General features: G+C 35.0%; 1 protein-coding gene across 6 annotated transcripts in view; it reads right to left on the bottom strand.

Annotated features, from left to right (window-relative positions):
* Positions 1-15,602: 15,602 nt before the first annotated feature.
* The window catches only part of NLGN1 (neuroligin 1), an 894,249-nt gene continuing 882,347 nt past the window's right edge, over positions 15,603-27,504 (bottom strand). For all 6 annotated transcript variants that reach the window (XM_043875129.1, XM_043875131.1, XM_043875132.1 and 3 more), the window contains 3 exons: positions 23,162-23,374; positions 18,988-19,777; positions 15,603-18,180 (listed from right to left, as the gene is read on the bottom strand). In XM_043875129.1, the coding sequence (XP_043731064.1) occupies positions 17,358-18,180; positions 18,988-19,777; positions 23,162-23,374 (1,826 nt within the window). In that variant the 3' untranslated portion in view covers positions 15,603-17,357. The remainder of the gene's footprint in view (positions 18,181-18,987; positions 19,778-23,161; positions 23,375-27,504) is intronic.

The raw sequence follows: 27,504 nt of genomic DNA, 5'->3' as shown, positions 1-27,504 counted from the left end.
TCCCTGGTGGCTTAGTGGTAAAGAATCTACCTGCCAATGCAGGAGACTGAGGTTCTATCCCTAGGTCAAGAAGATCCCTGGAGAAGGAAATGGCAACCCATTCAAGTATTCTTACCTGGGAAATCCTATAGACAGAGGAGCCTGGTGGGCTGCAGTCCATGGGGTCATAAACGGTCAGACAAGACAGTGACTTAACAAGAACAATAACATAGCAAGGAAAGAATAAATTATTTTCTGATGAGCATAATTATCTCCATGTCAAATGTATATAAAGCTATAGTTTTATATTTCTTAGTTTTTGGTACAAAGAACTTTCTGATTTAGGACATGGAAAGAAAATGTAGTTTAACATAGAATTTGAACTGTGGGGAGTTCAAGGAGGAAATAGAGGAGCTTGAATCCTTATCGATGAATATCATCTTGATGACTGTGTCCTCCCTCTTTAGATTTTTTTTTTTTTCTGCAGATGATGATTCATCAGCTTCAGCTCTAATTATTCAGGACTTCAATCTTTCCCCAGGGTTTACAGCCCTTGAATTAGATATGTGTTCTTATGTTCAAAGAAACTGTTGGTTGCCAGAGGAAAAAATTACTTAAACTTCTCTCTCCCTCCTTAACACATCTTTTCACATCTGCTGGGCATCCCAGTTTTTTTTTTCCCTTTCTCTTCCTCGCCTAACTCTCCAAAATGTTTTATTCTAAACTGTGCATATATCCCTAAGCTCTTTCATTTTGTCTCCCAGAACAGGGTGTAGGCTCAGTGTAGAATGGCAACCTGATGTAGACATAAGATATACGAATGTTAAGTGTACTCAGATCATCAACTAGAGTTCCTTCTATATACAGTCTTGCTCACACAGTACCCAATTATCCTTTCATCACTTTTAAAAACATGCACAGCTCCATTGCATGAACTCACTCATGTTGCTAAAAGCCTTGTGAAAATCTGAACAAAAGTAGTTTCCATTAGATATTCTCCAACTCTAATGTGGAACCTTTCTTTTATCACTTCCTTTTAGTTTTTTCTTCCTTTTTGGAAAATAACTAATTGCTGCTCTTAGGCTCTTTAGGACTTAGGGTAAAAAAACATACTAATAAATCATACAGCATTAGCGTGGGTTCCAAGAATCAACCTCAAATAAAGACGGCCAGAGAATTAGAGATGATATAGACATCTTGGGCAATGGACAAAGAAATAAAGCAAACAATTAAATAAGATCTTTATCAGCAGCAGGGGAAAAAGTGATCAGAGAACTGTCTATTGCTGTATAATGTGGGAAGAAACTCAAGACCATCACCGAGGGTATTTTTTTATTGTAGTATAGTTGCTGTACAATGTTGTGCTAGTTCCTGCTATACAATGAAGTGAATCAGTTATATGTATGTGTTTGTGTATATATATACATGTATGCATGCATATATCCCCTTCCTATTGCACCTTCCTCCCACCCGTATCCAGCCAACCCCTCTGGGTCACCACAGAGCACCAAGCTCAACTCCCTGAACTATACAGCCGGTTCCCACTAGCTAGCTATTTTACACATGATAGTATATTAGAGTATCTTAAGTGTGTCAAGACAAACACCTGTGTCTTTAAGATACCCTACTTGGTAGAAATTCCTTGCAATTCTGTGGTAGCATCTATCAGGCACTGGTTTAGGTTTGTAAATCCAGGAGCAGGTGAAGGTGTACTTTTGTTGCTGGTCTTTTCTGACTCCAATCTAGATCAAACTACTTACCCATCACAGATTTTTTTCGTACTATTGATTTTCTTCTGATTATAGGACTCTGCAAACTTGATGTTTTTAAGCTAGTTTCATCGTAAGTGGTAGTTAAAAAATATGGCTTGTAGATGTGAAGTATATGTAAAATATATATACTTAATAACACAAAGCCCCATGATGCCTTTGTGTGGACTGGGATCAGAAGCCAGAGGACCTCCCTTTCACTGACTAGATGGTTTTAAACTCCTTGGGAATTTCCCATCTGGATGTAAGATGTCACATACTAAGGCAACAAGCAGGTTTTAGTCATAAGCACACAAGATAGACAGAGGTAGTAACAATCCACATGAGGTTTAGCTAGCATCATGATCGTCTACAGTCTTGTAGATTTCAGAAACTAAAACTAAAAAGCCCTCAGTTTTACAACACCATCCATTTTACTCAGGCCTGAAATCTTGACTTAGCTGGGTAAAAAAATAAAGTTAAATTTCTCCTTACCTGTTATGTCAATATAACTTTTAGATGGATCAAAAAAATTGAACTTTAAATAACCAGGCTGTAAATACAGAAGACAATATGAGCAAATTAACAAGAAATCTTGGAATGGGAAATGTCTTTTTTTAAGCAAGACACAAAATCCAGAAAACACAAAGGAAATACTAATACACTTAAATAACAAAACACAATCATTTCTTCCCAGCACAAAACAACATAAAATTCAAAGGAAAATTGAGCAAAATTATTTACAACACAGATGACAAAAAGTACTGATTTTATTTATCTGTAGAGAGCTCTTATAATTCCACAGGAAGAGATTAATAAATAGAAAAATATACAAAGTAAAGGAAGACATTTAATATAAAAAGAAATACAGTGGTTTATATGCATAAGAAAAGATGTTTTACCTCAATTAAAAAAGACCAAATTAATACAATAATGACTTTTCACTCATATTAAAATGGAAAAGATAAAAAAGTAATAATTGCATCTTTGGCCATAGTGGAGGGAGATGGGTACTCTAATACACTGTTGGTGGGAGTGTATGTTTGTATAACATCTTTGAAAATCAATCAGGAAATAGTCAAATAAGAAAAAATATCTTTTGATACAACCTTATTCTTACAACCTACTTGTAAGAATTATCCCATAAGTGTGTATTTCCATTCATGTGAAAAAATAAATGTTCAAGGATTCATTTTGTATAATACTTTTTGCTTTTTTCTGTAATAACAATGATCATTCTGTTTGTTGCTTAGTTTTCTGTGTCCTTCACAAATTCAGAAAAAAAATTTAAATCCATACAAATGACATTTTTTTTTTCAAATGCTGAAACGTATCAAATACTCCATTTTATATTCAAGACCTCTTTATCATGGTCCCCAGTGACACATCTGAACTGAACTGGTTGTTCTTTGGTCTTCTGAGCAGTTGTTCTGTCTGTTCTCTCCTTCTGTCTCCTGGACCCATGACTTCTTGAACTGATACACCTGGATCAATATTTTGTTTATATATAAAATTCTAAGTAGATCATTAATTTGTTCAGTTTCTTCCACTTTCCAGAGCTGATGTTGAGATCCCCCTTTCTTTGTCTCTAGAAGCTTTAGAAACTTTTCTTCTGATGCCCTGACATTTCATGACTATATCCCCTGATGGAGTGCCCTGTCCATCCATTACACTAGGCAATGGTAGGCTCTTTCATTTAATAAAGTCATATCCTTTAAGTCTGAGACATTTTCATGTATTACCTTTTTTATTGCAATTCTTTTTATTTCATTGAAAATTATGATACAGGTGCAGAAAAACCTCACAAAATAAGTGTTTGCTTAATAATATGTCACTATAAGAAAAATACACTGGAAAAAACCACCCAGATTGAGAAATAGAACTTTGCAGACCTCCTCAAAAGTCCTTCACATGCCCCATCCCAATCACAACTTCTTTCCTTTCCTTTAAATTAACACCATCTTGGGTGTTTGTGATCCATCTTGCTTTTCTTGATAATTTTTTCACCCAAAGGTACTTTCTTAAACATTTTTTTAGTTTTTGTAAGTTTTCTTTTAACCTACATATTATCTTACCATAATTTTTCCTGTAATTTTTTGTTGAAGAAGGCAGAAGTTTTAATTGACAAAATTTCCTATAGTACAAATTTTGTTGTTTTTATTCTTACGGTTTATTTTAACTGCTCTTTTGACTTTTATACTTCTCAGTAGTTGGACCTAGAGATCTAATCAGATCCAGGTTCACTTTTGGGTGCAAAACTTCTTCAGAGTTGGTAGATTTCCATCCAGAAGCACATCATGACTGGTTGTTTCTATTTTTATAATGATGCTAATGCACAATAGTTAGATCTATTAATTTGTCAGATGTGAGAAAATGTGAAATTCTAATACAATCATCCTTCTTTTATTAGCTGAAATAATTCTACAAAGAATAAATTCTTCGTATCTACAATTTGGCTACCTAGTTATATAATTCATAGAGGAGTGATAGGACAAATTCTTTAATACTTCTTTTTATTTATCAATTTTCAAAACAATGAACTGAACTCCACTTATCATCCATAAGGACAGAAGAGCTTTTATTTTAAATCTATTATTGATTTATGAATTTTGATCAACTGAAATTATCCTTATCAATATTCACATTGTCCCATCTTTAGATAGTGAGATCTTCAAGTTGACTCCTGAGTCCTTCAGATACATTTATAGAAGCCTTTGGCAAGATGTTCCAGATTCATCTCCTACAGTTTGTTCCCCAGGTCTCTCTTTCTCCTTTCTCTCTCTGCTTTTAAAGTAGTGAACATTATTTGAAGACCACAATTCAAACTCTGGAGCTGCTCATTGCTACTGACTTGGTCATTGCTTGCATAACTTTTTTTTTTTTAATGTTTATTCTGACACTTCCATTTTAAAATCCAAACCACAACACTTTTACTTAATCTATTCTATCCTGCATCAGAATATCCTTCCTTCCATATTGCTGGTTCTCAAAACAGTGGAGATGATTGAATTAGCATATCACAATATTGTTTGTTTGCTGGACCCTTACCACACAGGTAAAAATTTGTGTAGCAATAGCACTGTTACCAAACCCAATATGATTGCTGAAAGTAATGAAAATGTTGCATATGATTTTCCTTTCTCCTCACATTTTTTATAGTTGTATTATGTCTACATTGTCAAAGCATGTAGCTACTGTCTAATGTACTCTCTACTTTATAACCCTCATTTAGTCATAGTTATATGAGTGAATACACATTTAGTGTTCAACATCGGTCCTTACATCAGTGTCTTATTTCTGTTTGTCTGTTATCATTTTCTGGTAAATTTCTCAGGAAATGTTCATGGAAACAATATTCTGAGTTCTGGAATGTTGTTAATATTTTGTCTATGGCCTTCATAGCTGTATCTTAAGTAAAGTTAGTTTATGACTGAATATAAAAATCACTGGCTCACATTCTGTTTCCTTGAGCATCTTACATATGATAATTTTCCTCTGGCACAAAACATTGCTTTGGAAAAGTCTGATGATAACCTCATTATGAGAATCTCCATCACAAAAAATTTGACCTTATTACATGGATATAAATACCCAAAGAATTGTTTCTTTTATTTCCAATAATCTTACTAGAATAGAATATGTCTTAATATAATTTTGATCAGTTTTCTCCAGTATTCTGTGCATTCTTTCAAAATGTAATTTCAAATTTTTTCTACTACATTGAGAGCATTTTCTGAAATTACACTTTTATTGTATTAATTTTGTTCTCTATTTTGGTTTCCTTTTATGAAGATCCATATACACATATGTTGAGTCTTGATTGTCTACCTCCTTATTTGTCATTTCTACTTGAATCCTTTTCCTTTTTCCTTCTTTTCATCTTTATTTATGAACTTTTTTCTCCTTTTCAACCCTCTATTTCCCTTTAAGAATTTTTTAAAGTTTCTTAAAGCAGTCTTTGATCTTGTGTTTAATTTAAACTTGATTGTTTCTTTTATTTATAATTATTTCTTGAGTTCTATTAAAGCACTTTTTAACTTTACTAATGCTGATTTATGTTATTTTCATAGGTTTTATTATTTCCTTAATATCATTTATGTAATTTTTATCTTCCAAAAGCTTTATAGAAATCCTAATCTCTTCTATTCTTGTTCTGATAGATTTATGTATTTTTCATCTCTTGTATTTTTGTGAGGATTAGGGAGAGGGAAGAAATAGACACATTTTCAACCCACCATATTTCATCAGCCCTTTTTTTCTTGTGAGTTGTTATTTTCCTATTAATTTATAGGAGCTTTATATTTAATGTGTTAATTAATCTTTCATTGCTTATATGTGCTGTAAATATTTACTTTCAGTATGTGCTCTAAATTGTTAAAAAAATCTTATTTGATGTATTGAGATTTTAATTCCAATTTCTTATCCTTTCCTTTATGATTTATACTATTTTTATTTCTTGTTTAATAAATTCTTCCCTATTTCAAAGCATGACGATATTTTCTTATATGTTCTTCTAAAACATTTGAAGTTTGCTTTTCATTTATATCTTTAATTTACGTGGGATTACTTTTTGAGTGTAGTGTAACATAAAGATAATTTTCTGTCATGCAGATAACCATTTTTAGCTGATGAGTTTTCCTTTCCTCCTGATTTGTAATGTTGCTCTGGCATACACCAAATTCCTTCTTTTTCATTGGTCTGTTTATGAGTTCACTATTATTCTCCATTTGTACCTCTGAATCGATACTACACTATTTTAATTAAAACAGCTTAATAGTAACTCTTGAATTACCGTAGGTGAGTTTGTTGCTCCTTATTCTTTTGCTTCAAAATGATCTTGGTCATTTTTTATCTTTACCATCTAAGGTCTGGAAACAAACAAACATACTCTGATGCAATTTTGATTAGTTTGGATTCATGGATAAATTTGAAACAGTTTTGCTTAATTTATCTCATAAAGCAGACATATTACATGCTTCCGTGGAGCATTTCCAGGTAACTTAAAAAAGAATATATACATATTCTCCTCCACGTCCACACATAGGCAATACACATTTGCACATTATTCATATATGAATGCAATATTTGTAGAAATATATATATAAATTAGTAACTGTCAATGTTTCTGGGGAAGGAATTGGGATTTGAAGTGAGAGAGATGATTACTTTTCACTATAAAATATATTATGCTATTTGGATTGTTTTACCTTGTTCATGAGTCATTGTTTTCTATTAAACAATCCCGTTTGAAGACTACAGTTGCCTGGCCTACATTAGTATCTAAACTACGACAGATTATCAGTTTAAGAATTGGGCAAAGTATTAAAGTGGCAGAACCACATTCTTTTTCTATGATACCATTTACATAAAAGCGTTAACCGCTCAGAAATCTTTAAATAGAAGTTCTAGAGTAATTACCCTAATTTTCCTAAGGATGACTATGATGTCATTCAAATAGTTTAAATGAAAGAAAATCAGTCCTTCAAATTTACCTGATAATGTCTCTGGCTATATGTGTAGACAAAATGAAGAATTAAATCTTTTGGTTGCTGTTAATGGGTGTACACATGCTATATTTTATTCACTTTTCTATCACAAATAGCTCAATGACTAACATGTAATAGATCTTTAATATTTTTAAAGAATTAATTAATGAGTAAGTGCACGGAAAACAACTGATAAGTGCTTTGAGGGTGATGTGTGGCAGTTTGCTGTGGGGTATAAGTACAAACCTAGAATATAATAGGTGCTCAGCAAATGTGGCTACTGCTGTTCTTGGTACTATACATACTACTTCTATACTTATTACTCCAGGGCTTTGTTCTCATCCTGAGTCTGGGCAGAACATTTGTTAATGGTCTGGGTCAAGAAAGAAGGATGTTTACCATTTTGATGGATTTCGTTCCTCTTGGATGGAAAGATTTTCAGGTGGCATTCAGTAGTGTTCAATATCTTAAAGATGAGATAAAACAAATTATCAAGGACAAGATAAAGGTAGAATTTTCTTAATGGCTGTATGTGTGTAAGTTTTTAAAGAGTCTTAATAGGAAGAATGTATCAGTCTGAATTGCTAGTGTGCTATGGCCACTAAAGAAGGTAATACTATCATAAATTATATTTAAAAATAGTTTCTACAATGAGGATATTTATAGTGGTGTTCTATGAAGTACAAATCAACCTGTACCTGAAGGGTTTGCTATGTTCAACTCTTGACATCAAACTTTCTGAGAAGTTTGGTAGTATATTCAAGAAAATAGTGTTCAGAATGATGTATTAAAAATAGAAATTTTTCTTTGGAGAAGAAAATGATTCATGGAAGATATAATAACTGACTTAAAATATTTAAAAGGAAGTGAGATGTTGGAGACTTTATGACTCAGGCCAAAAAAAAAAAAAGAACAGTAGATCATAATAAGGAAGAAATTCTAAACAGTCCCATATGTAGTAGGCTGCTTTAGAATTCCAGACTCTTAGTATCAGATAGGGTTCACAATGACACGTTAGGACTGTAGAAAAGGATTAAGAAGTCAGTTTAGTGGTTGGATCAGATGAGCTTTAGGTTGAATATTTTGTATTCCATGAATTATTTTGGCCTAATAAAGGGTGACTTTAAATATGGCCATATTTATTATTAGGAATAATTGTTATACATTTGCCTCTGTTGATGTATTCGCTCAACAGAATTCATATATTTCTGGGAACTCAACAAACATTTTATGTTGACTATTTTGAGACCTATCAGATAGATAAAACAAGATGCTGCATAATAATGTGGTACAGTTGGTGGCACAGAAGGTAATCTGAGTAGTTTAAGGGTTAAACCTGTTCCCAGTGTGGCAGTTATTGTTTGTTACCAGGTAAGTCACAGAGCTGGCTCATGTGTGCAACACTCAGCACACTCTCTGTCACACCTTGTGTACCAGTTGGTGAGTGAATAGATGGCTAATTTCTCTCATTGCTTGATTGGTGATCGCTAGCTTCCAACCTGCCTGAAGCATTGCTCATTTAGCTCACCTTAAGACTTTCCCCACAAATTCCACATCCTTGAAGAAGAAGCCATGGATAAAAATGGGAGAAGGCATGGGAAAGGAAACTGCAGGAGCTGGTGGGGAGATTTCCTGTAGTACAGAGGAACTCCACTCTGAGAGGGAGGCTGAGTGTTTTCAGGAGAGAAATAGAAACGTCCAAAGGGAGATACAAAGCAACTTTCCAGGATGGGAGCAGTACAAAAGTCTTCAAGTTATGATACTCCATTAGAAAATATTGCTTTCATATGAACATTTACAGAATATATTTGGGACTTTTTTTTTTAACTTAAAAATAACATTCTGTCACCTGTAAGGAAATGTAAAAATATAGTGAGAAAATGAAATCGTGCCAACATGAAGTCCTACTAAACATCAAAATCTTTTTGTGGAAAGTAAAACTCTTAAAATGTGCTTTTGAACTGTTTATTTGGTACTGATATATATGTGGCCACAGAGGTCAGCAAAGAAAGCAATGACAATCATTTTTAGCAGTCTGAAAATAATGGTCTTTAGACCATGCATAGGAAATTCTATGACGTCCTATTTGTTTACTGTACTTCCATCTTGGGCAATATTCAGATGAGAGATACCACACTTCACTTAGTCTTCCCTACCAAGATCATTACTGATTAGATTGTACAAGGTTAGAAATATCTCTCTCTAGATTTTTTGTGACACAAAATAAAATTTTGTGATTTTTATCTAGTGACACAATTTGACCAAGGCTTGAATCAAGGATTAAACTTGGTGCCTCTTTCTAATTATGATTAATCTTGTTCTCTACGGAAAATAGACTATGGTTTGATGGGTTTTGTTTAAATCCCTGTGTGCTCTTTTAAAGTAACTTCCATACCACTCTGCTTTTAAAAACAACTATTTGGATTCAGGAAGTCATGAATTAAAAATTGAGAAGCTTTTCTTCCTTTCTTTCTCCTTCAGTTCCTTACTCTTTTTTTCCTTTTTCTCATTTCTCTCTCTTTTGACAAGCTGTGTAACAACTGTATCCAAGTTCCCAAACTTTACTTTCCAAATTCTTTCCCTGCTTTCACCAAGAGCTGACCAGATCATAAAATATCATTGTTTCCATCAAATCAGAACTGTCAGCATATGTGTGGGCAATAGAAAGAAGTTGCAAGGGAACATTTATCTTGGAAATGTTTTTGTGTGTGTCAAGCAAAGAAAAAATTATTTCTGAGTTTAAAAATGGTCAACACAACTTGGAAAACATGGTAATATTTATTTGTGATGATGAATTTGTTTTAATGAAAGCCATGGATGTCAAAACACAAGCTGAAACATGACAATCCAATGGCCTTTTATTACAAAAAACATGACATATGTCCCATTAATAGGCTAAATGATAAGCGCAGAGAGGGATGAATCAAAAACACTAAAATCCTTCTAAACACACCATCTAATACAGATATCAATTCAGATATGGCATTCAAAAATAGTTTCTCTGCTTTAATTTCATCTGCTGAGTTTTTGTTACTGTATTTGTACAAGTTTCTTTAAAGCTCTAATTATTATCATTCATTTCAACACAAAACTGCTAGCACTTTGGCTTGACTTTTCATAGAGAACTAAATTCTGTCACATCAATACATACATAGAGAGATATATTAATACAATGTCATTTGTAAATATATGAGTCTGAAAGGGCCATCATAAATATTCTATAAACCATATAGTTCCTAAGCTATATATACCAAAGGGTATATATAATGCTTGACTAGAAAAAATTACATAACTGTTTGATTTATAATTGTCCCTGACAACTCAGACTTCTTTTACATAAAATTACTTATTTGGAAAAAAAAAAGTTTGCTATAGATTTAAATTTCTACATGTACCATTAAATAAAATGCTAAATAACTGTTGCTATCCAAAAACTCACCTTGTTCTGTCCAGAAGTCATTTGGACCCATTTGGTATCATAAAAAAATCAAACTAAATGCAAGAAAATACTTTTCTAGATAAAATTTTCTTATTGGAAATTTATAACATGGTCATCCAATTATACCTTTTAAGTTGAATTATTAGGAGTTGCAAATTAAAAAAAGACAATAATGTTCATAAATAAAATCCTAGGAAGAAAGGCACTTGTGCCCTGCACATGGTTATTCCAGTTTGTAGATGCTACAACCTTTTCCAAAATGAGCTGGTTTCTGGCTTGCATACAAATACAGCAAAGTGTCAGAATAAAACCAAATTAGAATGCTTATAAAAAATAATCAAGCTGGTTACTAAATACTTCACCTCAGTAGGAAATTTCTTTAGCGACTTCTGAAGGAAATTTGAAGTGCATGCTGCTATATCAAGTGCAGGAGAGGTATAAGGCTGTTGGAGAAATTCCCTTAGTTTATTGACTAAAAAGCCAAAACAACTGTGGTAACAATAAAGCTTGACAAGATAATTAAACGAATGATAACAAAATCTCAGCAGGGAAGTGCCCATTAATTGAATTTATTTGGGAGCATGTTTTCACAAGTATAACCAAATTATCTAATTTTCACTCACATTAAAAAGTGATAGTCTATAACAACTAAATACTAGAAATGAAGGGGAACACCAGTACTTTGAACCAATAACACAGAAGAAAACAAACTTCAAAGGATTGCCATGATATTTGACAGCTTCCTAAGAACTCCCTTCATCATTTTACCCCATGAAAGTATTTCTGTGAGACTCACCAAAGAAAAGAATCCCAAAAAAGTTCTACGTAGCAGTGTCTTTAAAACTGGAACACAAAACCACATTCTTTGAATCTTTTCATTACATTAACATGTGTCAGTATAAATATGTCAACAGGTGAAATAACTGAGAAGAATATGTTATAGATAAAACAATTGAGTTTTGGCATTTCTTTTCTGTAAGAAGATTAATGGCACCCTTGCTATATTCTTTAGTAGTATTTATGGTTGATTTTAAAAATTTCGCTGCTGCTTTCATGTGGTACATATAAAAAATTAGAATTAAAGCATTATTTGGTCAACTTTCAAATTTGGAATGAAGAATAAAATAATCTATGCATTACTCAAATTTTCTGCTTTGAGCTATTAGCATCTCTCCAGATTCAAGCTGGAAGTTTTTCATGCTATAGCAAATGATTTTCCAATTTCCTGTAGTTAATAACGGAACTCATGAGAAATCTGTAGTAGTCAAGTAGATTTTGTTCACAGTCAACATATTCAACCAAAATTTAAAACTATGAGAACTGTCACTTTTATATTGCTAATCCCATTCTCTAAAACAACATTAAACTGTTGATAAACATTTGACAATAATTTGTGTAATAGCAAGACAATGAAATCAGATCATGAACTTTTTATTGCCAAATTCAGAAGTAAATTGAAGAAAGTTGGGGAAACCACTAGACCATTCAGACATGACTTAAATCATATCCTTTATGATTATACAGTGGAAGAGACAAATAAATTCAAGGGATTAGATCTGATAGACAGAATGCCTGAAGACTATGGATGGAGGTTCATGACATTGTACAAGAGGCAGTGATCAAGACCATCCCCAAGAAAAAGAAATGCAAAAAGGCAGAATGGTTGTCTGAGGAGCCATTAAAAATAGCTATGAAAAGAAGAGAAGTGAAAGGAAAAGGAGAAAAGGAAAGATATTCCCATTTGAATGTAGAGTTCCAAAGAACAGCAAGGAGAGAAAATAAAGCCTTCCTCAGTGATCAATGCAAAGAAAAGAGGAAAACAACAGAATGGGAAAGACTAGAGATGTCTTCAAGAAAATTAGAGATACCAAGGTAAACATTTCATGCAAAGATGGGCTTGATAAATGACAGAAATTGTATGGACCTAACAGAAGCAGAAGATATTAAGAAGAGGTGGCAAGAATACAAAGAAGAACTATACAAAAAAGATCTTCATGACCCAGATAACCACAATGGTGTGATCACTCACCGAGAGCCAGACATCCTGGAATACAAAGTCAAGACTACGAGCAAAGCTAGTGGAGGTGATGGAATTCCAGTTGAGCTATTTCAAATTTTATAAGATGATGCTACAAAAGTGCTGCACTCAAAATGCCAGCAAATTTGGAAAACTCAGCAGTGGCCACAGGACTGGAAAAGGTCAGTTTTCATTCCAATCCAAAAGAAGGACAATGACAAAGAATGTTCAAACTACTGCACAATTGTACTCATCTCACGCACTAGCAAAGTAATGCTCAAAATTCTCCAAGCCAGGCTTCAACAGTACGTGAACCATGAACTTCCAGATGTTCAAACTGGATTTAGAAAAGGCAGAGAAACCAGAGATCAAATTGCCAAAATCAGCTGGATTACCAAAAAAGCAAGAGAGTTCCAGAAAAACATATACTTCTGCTTTATTGACTATGCCAAAGCCTTTGTGTGGATCACAACAAACTGGAAAATTCTTAAGGAGATGGGAATGCCAGACCACCTTACCTGCCTCCTGAGAAATCTGTATGCAGGTTAAGAAACAACAGTGGACACGGAACAATAGACTGGTTCCAAATAGGGAAAGGAGTACATCAAGGCTGTATATTGTCACCTTGTTATTTAACCTATATGCAGAGTACATCATGTGATATGCCAGGCTGGATAAAGCACAAGCTGGAATCAAGATTGCTGGGAGAAATATTCATAAACTCAGATATGCAGATGACACCACCCTTATGGCAGAAACCAAAGAACTAAAGAGCCTCTTGATGAAAGTGAAAGAGGAGAGGGAAAAAGTTGGCTTTAAACTCAACATTCAGAAAACTAAGATCATGGCATCCAGTCCCATCACTTCATGGCAAATAGATGGGGAAACAATGGAAACAGTGAGACTTTATTATTTGGGCCCCAAAATCACTGCAGATGGTGACTGCAGCCATGAAATTAAAAGACACTTGCTCCTTGGAACAAAAGCTATGACCAACTTAGTAGCATATTCAAAAGCTAAGCCATTACTTTGCTAACAAAGGTCCATATAGTCAAAGCTATGGTTTTTCCAGTAGTCATGTATGGATGTGAGAGTTGGACTATAAAGAATACTGAGCACCAAAGAACTGATGTTTTTGAACTGTGTTGTTGGAGAAGACTCGAGAGTCCCTTGGATGCAAGGAGATTCAACGAGTCCATCCTAAAGGAAATCAGTCCTGAATGTTCATTGGAAGGACTGATGCTGAAGATGAAACTCCAATACTTTGGCTATCTGATGCGAAGAACTGACTCACTGATGCTGGGAAAGATTCAAAGTGGGAGGAGAAGGGGACGACAGAGGATTAGATGGTTGGATGGCATCACCCACTCGATGGACATGAGTCTGAGCAAGCTCCGGGAGCTGGTGATGGACAGGGAAGCCTGGAGTGCTGTAGTCCATGGGGTCGCAGAGTTGGACATGATTGAGCGACTGAACTGAACTGAACTGAAGACAATGAAATAAAATTAATTTTGGCTTAATGTTTGTATAAATTGTAAGCAGCCTTGGCTATTTTCAGTTTCAGCAGAGGCAGGGAAATCTGAATTAATGACAAAAATACTATTTTAATTTTGTGACTTGTTTTCTACAGAAAACCATCATCTAAATAATATATTTAAAACATTTGGGTAAAATCTAATAACATTATTCAAAATCTTATTGCATAAAATTCGTTTCAGCTTTAAAAACAGCTCTTAATGTTCTATTTATTGTGGTACATCATTTTACATTCAGAAAACTAGCTGCTGTTTTATATAAAACTAGCAACTAATGCTCACAATGACATCATCATGACCTCAAACAGTAATAAAACTTAGAGCTGCTTTATCGTCCACAAAGTTTTTGCTACATTAATAAAAACAAAATAGGGCTATGCTTTGTTTTCCTAGGTCATTTCCTTAAATTAGTATAAAATAAATGTCTGTTATGATAGCTAGGTAGATCAAGTAACAGATAAGTTAAGAGCAACAAATAAGTAGATAGATATAAATAAGGCCATCATTAAAATAGAATGGTTTTGTTAAGTGAAGTAATGCATATGAAAGATTTCATTTATATCTTATTTTGCTGTCATTTCTATTTTTGTCTTTATCTTTTGTTTAATCAATATGGTAAAAGACAGTTTTCTGATTAAACAATATTTAAGATGCAAAACAATCTTTATGTTTATGTTGGCAGTTCACAGCCTAAAAGCATAATCACATCAGGCAAAAACTGAACATAGACCGCTCTGGATTTTGAAGACTTTTTTTGCTTCCAACAGATTTTTATTTGAAGTTATGGAGCAACATCTACATTTTACTGCTAGTTAATAATTGGGAGGGGGAATTACAAGTAAATAAATTCTTCAAAATAGAAGATTTTTATCTTTATTGTTAGCTTAAAGTCTTGCTCAACACTTTAAAATTTTCTTAGAAGGATAACTTTCTATCCACTACTTTATGGGAAATTAATCACCCTGATACTGGGAACCTAGACATTGTATTTCATAAATGTTGCACATTTACTTCCAGTAGACCTATTTCTTGATGATCAGAATTGGAACGTGTGTTTCTAACTGAAAACGATTGGCACATTTTATTTCCACGCCACTTTCACAAGAAGAGGTATTAAAAAATACAATGCTAATACTTTCCATGAGTTCCTGGGCTTATAAATTCATAATAAAATTAGTGTTTCATCAGTTTCATTTTAGATAAGACTTGACTTTAAATACACAGTGTGTCTTCTGTAGAAGTTACCTACATGTCTTCAAAAACCCGACTGGTCTAGAGAAATGACTCTCTGAGACAGTCATGTTTCATATTTTTTCTTCTTTTTTTGTTTTTTAAAAAAAGACAAAACAGCAATAAACATTTTAGCTCTTTAATGAGCAAAGATCATGTCTCTTAGCATTGGACTAATAGTCATTATTATCTTTATTTCACGCAATGACCAGTGACATGGCCAAGATGTACAAAGTTGTTTCCATCAAGTAGTATACAATTTTTTTTTTGTATAATAAGCTTTCATTCTTGAAAAAGAGTAACTGAAAAGAAAGGTTTCTGTTACTGCAGTTAGTTTGTCAGAGAAAGTTCTTTGCATTATCTTACAAACTATCAAAATTGCTAGTCATCTGAAAAAATGTAAAAAAAAATCACATAACTTTAGTCTAATAGAAATATAGTACAGGTAAGAGAGAAAGTATTTATCAGGATGTGCTCTTTAAGTCCATCTCAATTTTTTTAATATAAATGTACATCTGATTACATATACAAACATTTGGAAAGGTCTGTGATATACTGTTACTGGTAAACAACAAGGGGATGAAGAGTTTTCTGTGGTCTTAGAATATTCATTTAAAATCACACATACGTGTAAGACTACAATCCTCCAGGTGTTGACGCTCCTTCTAGGTTCTTTATCTACGTTGCAATCTATTGAGACTGTGTGAGTAAATTCCAGTGAATGAACCTCAGTGAGAAAGATAAGTGACGTGAGAAGGGACATAACTTTATATTGAATTATTATTAGTAAACATTTTGTCATGCAACATGAGTAAATCAATGAACTGAGAACTGTAATCAGACTGGTAATTTGGGGCATCCTCAGATCATAAAGACTTGCAAGTTACTCTTTGGACACACTTCACCTTACCCAAAGGAACAAAATACAGAATAACAAAAACCACAGCAAATTATAGATCCTATAACACATGTCCAATTAGGGTTATATTTCTAGAAATATTTAGATGGGAATGAAAAGAACATTAAAAACACAGGAAATTTTTTTTTTCTGGGATTCATATCAGCGAGTATTCACCACTATACCTATAGTTTCTTCAGATACATTTAGTAACTAATTCCTTCTATTAACAAAACTACTGTGAATTATTTTATTGTAATTACTTTTGCCCCCTAAATTCTTCTTTAGGTTCTGCCAATTGATGGAGGAAGCTTCTATTAAAAACTTCAATGGGATGAGAAGAATTTTAATTACGGCTTAATCAGCAGCACAGCCACCAAGCATATAAATTATCATGCACATCGTGCTAAAAATATCCAGTTTCCTTTATCCCCACAACTTTATACTGACAGCACTTATGTGATAATGTTGTACCTGCCAGTCTTTAAACTTCTTTGTTTTACTGGCAAATTTCAGCATGAGCCTCTGCTAAGGCCATTAACAGCATTGGTGCTTTGTATACTTATCCAAATATGTAAATATGGTCTACACAATAAAACAGCTCCAAATAAAAACTGGTGAAAATTATCTGACATTCCATTGGTGTGTCCCTTGTGCATATTCATGGTTATTTTTAAAATTTTTATATTTTATATTTCAGACACAGTTCTTTCCTGTTTGGTGTTCCACATGCCTAATTCCATTATGTAACATAAATCTTCAAAAAATTAATTCTTGAATGTGAATGAAAAAGTATCATTCAGAACAATTGCTTCAAGCAATTGAAATTCACTTTTAAAGTTGATTTGTGTATATATGTACAATTCTTTTTTTTTTTTCCAAAACCCCCAAAGTTCTTGATATGTATATTCACATAATATTCCTCCTTATTTAAATAGTAAGAGTCTTGTAGGTTGAAAGCCAAGGAATCTTCAGTAATCTTTTACTGCAATCCATCAAAAAAATAGTTTGTTTCTCTTATCTGGCTATACCCTGGTTGTTGAATGTGAATGGGGGTGGGGGTGGGGATGGGGCAGAGTATTGTTCTGTCCTCCAGTAAAAGTATTGAATGTGTGTAAGGGTTGAATCCCTGGTATAGTGTTGGGAATCATTGTAATGGTGTTGGGTGTCATTAAGGGAACATCATCAGGTGACCTCCTCATAGCTAGTGTGTAATCTGGGGGGCAGGCGGTCCGAAGAACCACCTCATGTGGATGGATGGACTCACATTCATGATCCAAATCAGTGTGCTTCATTTGGAGGGACATGATCTCCTCTTCTTGTGCGTGGGTCAGGTCATTGGTAGTCGTGCGCTGAGGGCTGCATCTCCTGTGAACGTCATGTCTCCTCTTATCCTTTTTGTAGTACAGGGCTGCAAAGGCCAAGATGTTCAGAAACAGCAGTGATGCTCCAACGGCAATAGTGACGCTCAGCTCTGTTGAGTAGTCCCTTTGATCCACTGAAAATGGACTTGGCTGTTGTTTGGGATCATCCTGCTTGGCAGTGGGAAAGGCTGATGTGACAGGTATGGAATTTTTTCTTGTAGGTCTGAAAGTGATGTCAGTTGATGGCACTTTAGTTGTTGTCGAGGTATACTGAGAAATGTCATTGAGATTATGCAGATGAGGTACCAGCTCCAACCAGAGGTTTACCTTATTGGCTCTGTAATGTTCTTTAACTCTTGGTTTTAATCCAATATGGAGATAAAGTTGGTCTTTCTGGGAATATCTGGTCCATGCTACTTCTTCAAAGCGGTTGGGTTTGGTATGTATGAATTTTGTGTCTTGAGGGACTGGTTGATTTGGATCACTAGAAAAGAGAAATTATGAGAAAGAAATTTGCTTTATTCTTTTAAAAATCACAATAGCACTAGTTTAACATTTAATTGAAGAGGTAACTCAGCAAGGCTTTAGACTGTTTTAATATAACTTGGGTTAATTTAGAAATAGCAATTCCATCTCAGGCAGGTTGTTAAATGGTTGATAATGTAATTTGAGTAAATCTCACTTTCTTGTTCTCTCTACCCATGGACTGCTACACATCCAAAGATTAAAAAATTCAAGTACAAGTGAGTTTTCTCATAGGCAAGCTAGCAGAGACAGCAGTGGGAAAAAGTTGGGATTTGAAAATGGCAGGTGAGGATCAGAGTCCTAATGCTGCTATATACTAGACATTTGTATATATCTATGTAAAGCTTTCATAGCCTGAGGCCCTTTTTCTGTAAAATGGGATTATGGTATTTGACCTGCTCTCCTCACAAAGTACTTGGGAGGATCAAAAGGCATACAGTACTGTAAACTGAAAATCTCTATAAAATGAAACTTGTCATTATTGAATAATAATAATAAATCCTGTGTAATTAAAAAAAGAAACAAAATAAATTTAATTATTGAGTAATACAATAAAGATAAAAGACTTTCTTAATAAGCTTTACAAAATAAGAATAAAGCAGTGATTTCTGAAACACCACAAATATAAATTTTGAATAAAGGAACTTAAATATTGTTGGCATTAACCTATTAAATTAAATAATTTGGACACAAAACATGTATATTTTAAGTGCTTAAGAGGATATTTTTACTAAAGTATAGCAAACTTCATTCCTTAGGTACCTACCCAGTTTTAGCAAAATTTGTCCAGTATGTCATTACGACTGCACTCAGCATCACATCATTTTTGGAGAAATTGCAAGGAAATAACTCTGTAGGTCCAATCATGGGTATTCCTAGTACATAGGGAACCTCATCTCCATGAGCTGCATCAGCCCAAGCTGGAACCTGATCTGTTTGGCAATGATGGTAAAAGGCATAGAAATATGTGGGTGAACCAAAATTTGAGTGAAGATCTGCTGTAGCTACAGCTGGTGCCACCCACTGATGGTCCGTAAACAAAGCTAATAATGTCTTCCTTCTGGTTTCAGGGTTATGACGGTCAGCCCAGTCAGTATACATGAATTTAATGGTTTCTCTCAAAACATCTTTGCCTTCAGGATATCCATATAAGTTATCAACAAAATTGGAAACAGCAAAGTCAAAATCACTAGCAGATATACCATCATCACTATCTACTATATTTTCAACAAATTTTAATCCTTCCCCTTGGTTAACTCCTAACATTATATCATAGTTGAGAAACTCTCCTTGCTCCATCAGTATCTGAGGGTCATCCGGTATCACATCACCATCAATCACAGGTCCAAAGGCTATGTGGTATCGTGCTGGTTGAATATCTTGGTCAACAAGTTCTTTGTAAGGCTTCTTCTGCAGGCATTCCACTAACTCTACTGTATCTGAAACATTGCAACCAACTTTTGTGGCCAACATTCTAGCATATTTTGCAGGTTGGAAACTAACAGCCCAGCTGGAAAGGGCTGTTCCACTTTGAGCGATTGCTCGTTGAAAGAGTCCTATGGGAAAAAATAAAATAAAACATTTCAGATGACCTTTGAATAATGTTGTGGTAAAACAATCAAATCTGATATTTGAGATGTGTCTATAAAAACCCAGATATGACTCAAGAAACAGGGAGATAGAGACATTTTTGCTTAAGAGAAGGTACACAAAGTCATCCCCAGGGTACAATGAATTGGAAAGATGGATTTGAGTCTTCTGCTTTCAGTAGCAACTACTTTGAGAAGAAAGAGATCTAGATTGTGCCCTGTCTCAAAAAGGCAGTAAGCAAGGAGAAATGGAAAATGTGTAAATAGTAGTGGTAAAAGAAGTCTCAAGTATTTATTTGCTCAGCATGTACACACCTATGTTACTGTCACAGCCAGTCAGATTGGGCTTTCTCCCCTTTAGCTCTACATCAGACTTTGTATTGTCTTTTGAGGATATTTCCTCCAATTTGGCTGCATGTATCTTTCTTCAAAATGGCTCTGTGTGTTTGTTTTAATCAAAATTTATTTGAAAACAATTGTTGATATGTTTACATAACTACTGGGGCTGGGAATTTGCTAATACCCTGGGGATGGCCCTAAAGGCACACAAAACAGAATATCATTTTAGACATACTCTTTCCAGCTCTTTGTATCAGACACAGTATGTTGAATACTCATCTTTCTGAGGAAGGTATAACATTTGCAGTGTATTTGCTAGGTTAAAGAGAAAACCATCAGCAGAAGGATTTAGTGGGGATGGAGGGTGATTTAACTTTTTCCACTGTTGAATGTGCACTGCTATATTTTATCATAAAAGATGAAAAGTACATGGTCCATTGCTTTTCACTTAATTACATTTAAAAATTATAAATCATGGTTCCATATGCAGCTTGATAAGAACTGCATACCATTCAAATTTATAAATGAACTTTACTTATTAGGGAATTTTCTAATAGAATTCTCATTTTAAAAATATAATTTCTCTATTCTATTTTAAAAATTACCTTTATTATCAATTTCCAAATACAGCTTTGTAGTTCAGTTATTCAAACACATGCTCAATCATTCATATGTGTTAATGTATAAGAACTCTTTTTCACAAAGGTGCTAAAGTAATGACTAAATTAGAAGCAAACCTTTTATTTTTTTCTCCAAACACATATATGAATTCAAAATACCTGTAATAATGTTTCCAGATAATTCTAAAATATTCAAAAAGTCAAACAATACTAATAAATATTTGTTTTGATTTCTGACATCTTTATGAAAATATTTCCAGTTTGCTACAGCAAAGAGAATACCTATAGTACGAATAACTTTTTAAACTTGTGTTTGTCAATATTGGCTCAGAGACATATTTCACTGCTTAAAAACTTTATAGCTAAAATAAGACTCCTATAAGATTCTTTCCCATTTTAGGGACTTAATGACATTAACTAAATATGCCAGAAAAAATACATATCACATTTAATATAGTCTGAAATATGCCATCTAGATGGCACTGGGAAAATCCATATATTTTATCATTAGTGAGAGTGCTTGTACCCATGATTGTTACAGGCCTAAGAATTGTTGCAGCTCTGGGAAGTTCCCAAACTTTAAAGTCTATGTCTGCAATGGAGATAAAATTAGCCTGATGATTCCAAGACCCCTTCTGAGCATCTCCTGGTCAATTTAGGCAGCTTTGTTACTAGAAATAAGCTTAGAACTAGATCACACATAAGTACATTTATCTAGCCAGGCATGGATAGATTTCCTTGAAGAGTGTGTGTGCTGGAATGCTACATTTTCACCTGTTTGCACAGCCATCTGCCACGGTTTACCACATAGATTGATTGATGAATAGCAACACTAGCTGATGAACTAATTGATTCATCTCTTTATAAAATGCTAGTTTTATACTGGCTGAAAATGGCTTTGATACCCATGTTCACTTTACATTTAGAAAAAAATTTGAGAAAAAATCAGTGCAAATAGCCTTTGAGACCAAAGGACCCTAAGAAGTCTGAAAAGATTGGCTAATATTATCCTAGGTAAGTACTGGCATTAGTGTAGTCTTCAAGCTAGAACATTCTAATCTGCTCAGTTAAAGAAAAAAACAACTAACTTTATTATTTCAAAATAAGTCATTTCACTGAAGACCAAAATCTCCATACTTTGGAAGAGTTCTCATACATGTGTCATACATGTGTCATCTCGAATCAGAACTCTACTAATACAACTGAGAAGTTACGTAAACTATGTCTACAAATTAAGTCAATAATAATATGTGATCCTCCAAATATATAAACTCATTTAATGACTGTTATTCTGAAATTTGACATTAATGTCTTTGATGCCAAAAACAAATATTCTGTGTCTGGTGCTCATATAATAAAATTTAGTCTTATAAACTGACAAGCTTCAGGATTTAAAACTGACAGTGTATACTTTCTTAATATCTATAAACTGACAATGGAAAAGCAGAAAACATAAGATGGTCTATGTTGATATGTATTCTCTCTTTTCCTATCTATTCTGTATGTATAATGGAGAGAAAGTATTTACTTTACAGACTTCTCCAACAAAACACTTCTGTTCTTGTGGTTATTTCAAGTTAATAATGCTATAAGAATGGGTGACTAAACTCATGGTAAAATGGGAGTTCATAAAGAGCAGCATGATAAGCCTTGCACAGGCATCTTGGAAAAAAGATGTCAAGGCCAGAAAATGGAGACAAAAACAATATCTCATGGATTTAACCAGCCTTAGTGCTCCAGGCTGCTTTGCTAGGCGTCAGGGGGAAAAAATAACATTTTTGGAGTTGCAAATAGAAAAAGAACAAAATCAAACATATTTTTCTTTTTAATCAAAAGCTCTACTAGTGACCTTAATGCTTTGACAATTTTGGATCATGCATGCAAAATAATCAAACGTCTGTCCCCTATTCAGGCAAGTGAAAATGACGTTTCCAGACGAACTAGCTAACGACCGCTTCCTTATTATCTTCATACTAGTAAAGGGTTTAAAACGTTTACCATCTAGAAAATAGATTATATACAAGCCTTGCGTTAAATGATAATTTTTAAAAAAAACCAGGTCTTTGATTTTGATTACTGAATCAACATAACAGAACTGTGAACATCTTTGATTTTCCCCAAAATCACCCTTTGGAGGAGAGAAAAGTTACTGTAATGTTAATTATTCTGAAGTGTGCTTGTAAGGGCATCCATACCAAGCTCCACAGGAAACAAAGAGTTTGACAAAAATTTAAACATGCATAGAGAAGCTGAAGAAACAAGGTTTTAAACAGTTATTGAGTTCATTCTAACATTTAGTTTAAACAGAGAAATATATACAGAGCATCACATACTATTGATGGTGGTGGCATGCAGACACCAAAATTGTCAAAATTTGCAACCTGCATAATACCTTTGGTTGAATTGCTCCAACGGTTACCTTCAGAATAATGGGATAAAGTCAGCAGATTGACACATGAGCCCCCAGCACCAGATCCAAAAACAGTGATTCTTAAGGGGTCACCACCAAAGAATCCAATATTCTCACTAGTCCATCTTAAAGCCTGTATGAGATCAAGGAGTCCATAGTTTCCTTTTGCAGCCTGATCCCCTGTGCTCAAGAAACCTGGAAAATAGAAATCAAAAGACATCAAAGAACACCCTTTTGAGTTGACATGAGTCAAACAGATATAAAATTTAAATAAAACTGAAACCTGTTTTCATCAAGATGAGCAAAGCCCAAGTTCTTTAGGGAAAAATTATTTTCCACCAGAATAAACGAATTTACTTTAGGAAGAATATCAGAGACTAAAATCTGGAAAATGATATTTATCTTTCCCAAACGTTTCCCAAGCTATCCAGGTAACAGGTAGCAGGTAAAGAGAGAATGAAAACATTGTGAAAGACCTCAAGAGAGACATTCTAGGGGCTGACTTACTTGGTGGAGATATTTGAGATAGTATCATGGGGTGTATGAGGGAGGGTTTTTGCATAAAAACTGTCAGTCCTCAAGTTGCTCATGGTCTAATATGGTTGGAATTTAAGGTATGTGTAGCAGAGTGGCAGGATATGAGGACACAGAACAGGTGTATTTTTCTAAGACTTGTGCATAAAATTATATGCAACTCTTTGTATGTATAGGTATATGCACATATTTATTGATGATGCGCCATGGTTAAATATCACTGTAGCTGATATAATTTGAGATTACATTTTAGAATGCCCAAGATGCTAAACTGAGATAATATAAGAAGTTAGAAAACAATATAGAACATTTGAAGATTCTTGAAAAGCTGAGATTCATATTTCTCCAATGTTCAAAGCTCCATTTCATAGTGAATTTAATAATGAAGAGGAATATATGTTGATTAATAGAAAGAATGAGGGTGGGGAGAGGTTACAAAGATCTAAACTGACAGAGTAAAAAAGCAACTTTAAAAAAGGAGATGGATAGTGCAAAACTGATAAACAGAAACCTCAATTAAAATAGAGTTGGGAAGTCAGAAAGAGGAGCTCTCATGCACTATGACAATAGCAGAGCCCAACAGGAAGAAAAGCTTTCCTTGCCTGGCAAGAGCTCAGCCAATGAGAGACTCTCACAACTCAGTCCCTGAAAAGCCACTATACTTCAAACTCTCCAAAGTCCTCCAACAGACTCTGTTTGCTATATGCTCCCACCTTCCTTTTCCCTTTTTAAAAAAAGTCCTTCTCTCCTTGCTGTGGGGGGACTGGCATGTGGCTGGCCACAGTTGGAGACCCCAAACTGCAATTCTTTGTTGATCCCAAGCAAACTCATTTCTACTGGAGAAATTGCTGGCAGTCTATTTAAGTCAACATTTAGGTGGCATGCATGGAGATCCAAAGAAGACCCTGATGATTTCCAGGCTTGTGGTGGTAGACAAGTGTGAAGCTCACATTGAACTCATTGCTGCTCACTGCTTTTCTTGTCAGCCCTGGGATCTAAGAGTTAGTCTTTCTTCTGGACATAAGCTTCTGCCCTATTTGCATTTTGAAGCCCTCCAGGTTTTACTGGGCATCTCTTTTAAGGCTATGTCTTTTCTGGCTAAGACTTTGTTCTGTATGTGTGTGAGTTATTTGACATATGCCTGATTTTTGAATTTGCCTGCTTACTTATATGTAGAGTACATCATGAGAAACGCTGGGCTGGAAGAAGCACAAGCTGGAATCAAGATTGCTGGGAGAAATATCAATAACCTCAGGTATGCAGATGATACCACCCTTATGGCAGAAAGTGAAGAATAACTAAAAAGCCTCTTGATGAAAGTGAAAGGGGAGAGTGAAAAAGTTGGCTTAAAGCTTAACATTCAGAAAACTAAGATCATGGCATCTGGTCCCATCACTTCATGGAAAATAGATGGGGAGACAGTGGAAGCAGTGTCAGACTTTATTTTTTGGGGCTCCAAAATCACTGCAGATGGTGACTGCAGCCATGAAATTAAAAGACGCTTACTCCTTGGAAGGAAAGTTATGACCAAACTAGAAAGCATATTAAAAAGCAGAGATATTACTTTGCCAACAAAGGTCCATCTGGTCAAGGCTATGGTTTTTCCAGTGGTCATGTATGGATATGAGAGTTGGACTATAAAGAAAGCTGAGTGCCGAAAAATAGATGCTTTTGAACTGTGGTGTTGGAGAAGACTCTTGAGAGTCCCTTGGACTGCAAGGAGATCCAACCAGTCCATCCTAAAGGAGATCAGTCCTGTGTGTTCATTGGAAGGACTGATGCTGAAGTTGAAACTCCAGTACTTTGGCCACCTCATGCAAAGAGTTGACTCATTGGAAAAGACCCTGATGCTGGGAGGGATTCGGGGCAGGAGGAGAAGGGGACGACAGAGGATGAGGTGGCTGGATGGCATCACCGACTCCATGGGCATGAGTTTGAGTCAACTCCAGGAGCTGGTGATGGACAGGGAGGCCTGGCGTGCTGCGATTCATGGGGTCCCAAAGAGTCGGACACGACTGAGCGACTGAACTGAACTGAACTGATTTTTGAAATTGGCCGTTTTGAATTGGAACTGTGCTCATCTTTGGCAGGATTCCTTCTGGAACGGGGGTTGGGGGCTGTTCCTCCTGGAATTGGCTAGCCTTTGGTTCATTCCACTGGGTCAGGGGCTGTTTCATTATAACTGTGTCGGTTCAGTCTTTGACTCAATTCCTTTTGGAAGAGGGGCTATTTTATTAGCACTGTGGTATTAAGCCTTTGGCCTGACTCCCTTTGAATTGGGCTGTTATATTAGAGCTGTACGGAGCAGACTTTGCCTTGGGGCCTTCAGAACTAGAGTGTTCCTTCTGAACTGGCTGGTATTAGACCTGCAGGCTGTTTGAGTTCCTTGAGATGTTTATGCTATTTGAAAATTATCCTTTTACTCTAGGTAGAAACCTTTGAGAAATGGGATCCCTACTATCTAAAGTTTTGAGCATGCCCATTTACAGAGACTCTGACCAATTTTATGTTTAAAAACTATAGTCTTTCCTCAGGCATATTTCTAACCAAATGGACCAACCTAACTAAAGGTGATTTAGATATCAGTGGCCATTATGAGGAATTTTTAAAATCCCCAAACTCATTTTTCTAAAAACCAAATTGGACAATGTTTCAACATTTCCAGAAACTTAATGCAATACTTATTTTAATGGGTATTCTGAGGTTTCCAAATGTTATCAGGAGCCTAAAATTGCTTCTCTGCAAAATAAGATGTTTAAGATGAATTGAGGGGAAAAAAAAGCAAGAGAAAATGCTTGTAAAACCTCATGCTCCTTCCCTGGCTTCCTTGTCTCAGGACCTACCTCTGGTGCCATCTTCCTCCTTCCCCCTAACCTGGTGGTGGTTAGAGGTGCACTAAGGTGGTGGTTTAGTTGCACTAAGCTGTGTCCAGCTCTTGCAATCCCATGGACTGTAGCCCGACAGGATCCTCTGTCCGTGGGATTTCCCAGGCAAGAATACTAGGGGGGGTTGCCATTTCCTCTTCCAGGGTATCTTCCTGACCCAGAGATTGAACCTGGGTCTCCTGCATTGCAGCCAAATTCTTTACCACTGAACCTCCAGGGAAGATCTTATATCACCTACACCTTCTCTATATGCTAAATTCCTCCACACTAAGTCTCTTGCCAAACTTCCCTTTTCCTTGAAACCATAGTTAAAGATTTTCCCAAAGTAATAAAAGATCCTCACAGAATTACTAAGGAATTTAATATAGTCATTCAGACTTATCTACCTGGTTTGTCTGACCTATCTCAGCTAGTTCATAAGTTTGTTGGTGAAGGCCAGACCCAGTACTGGATGAAAACTGCTAATTGAGAATATCCTGAAAGGTCTCTAGAATCACAATTGAAAGAGCAGCCTGCTACTTTACTATCTGATCAGGCTCAAGCAATCACCGGTAACTCATCAGGCAATTCCTAGGGATTTACCTAAGCCTGTTGATTGGACAAAATTCAGGCTTGCACACAAAAATCTGATGAAACTGGTCATAACTATTACAATCAACTTCAGATTATTTTTAGAGAAAATTCTTTTCTTCTTTCAGATGTTGATTCTATCCTGGTAACTTTAAACTCTATATTTATGAATGGGCTAAACTGAGACCTTTTCTTCTAGTGAAAAGAATCAGGATGGAATGGGAAACCACATCCACTCCTGTTTAGTTAATCTGACAAGCCAGCTTGCTCTCACTCTAAATGAGTCACCTAAAAGGAAAAACATCAACATTCTTAATCTTCAGCTCCAGCAAATGA

This window comes from Cervus elaphus, chromosome 19 (assembly GCF_910594005.1).
Source record: "Cervus elaphus chromosome 19, mCerEla1.1, whole genome shotgun sequence".
Lineage (NCBI taxonomy): Eukaryota > Metazoa > Chordata > Mammalia > Artiodactyla > Cervidae > Cervus > Cervus elaphus.
This window is presented reverse-complemented; position numbering and strand designations above follow the sequence as displayed.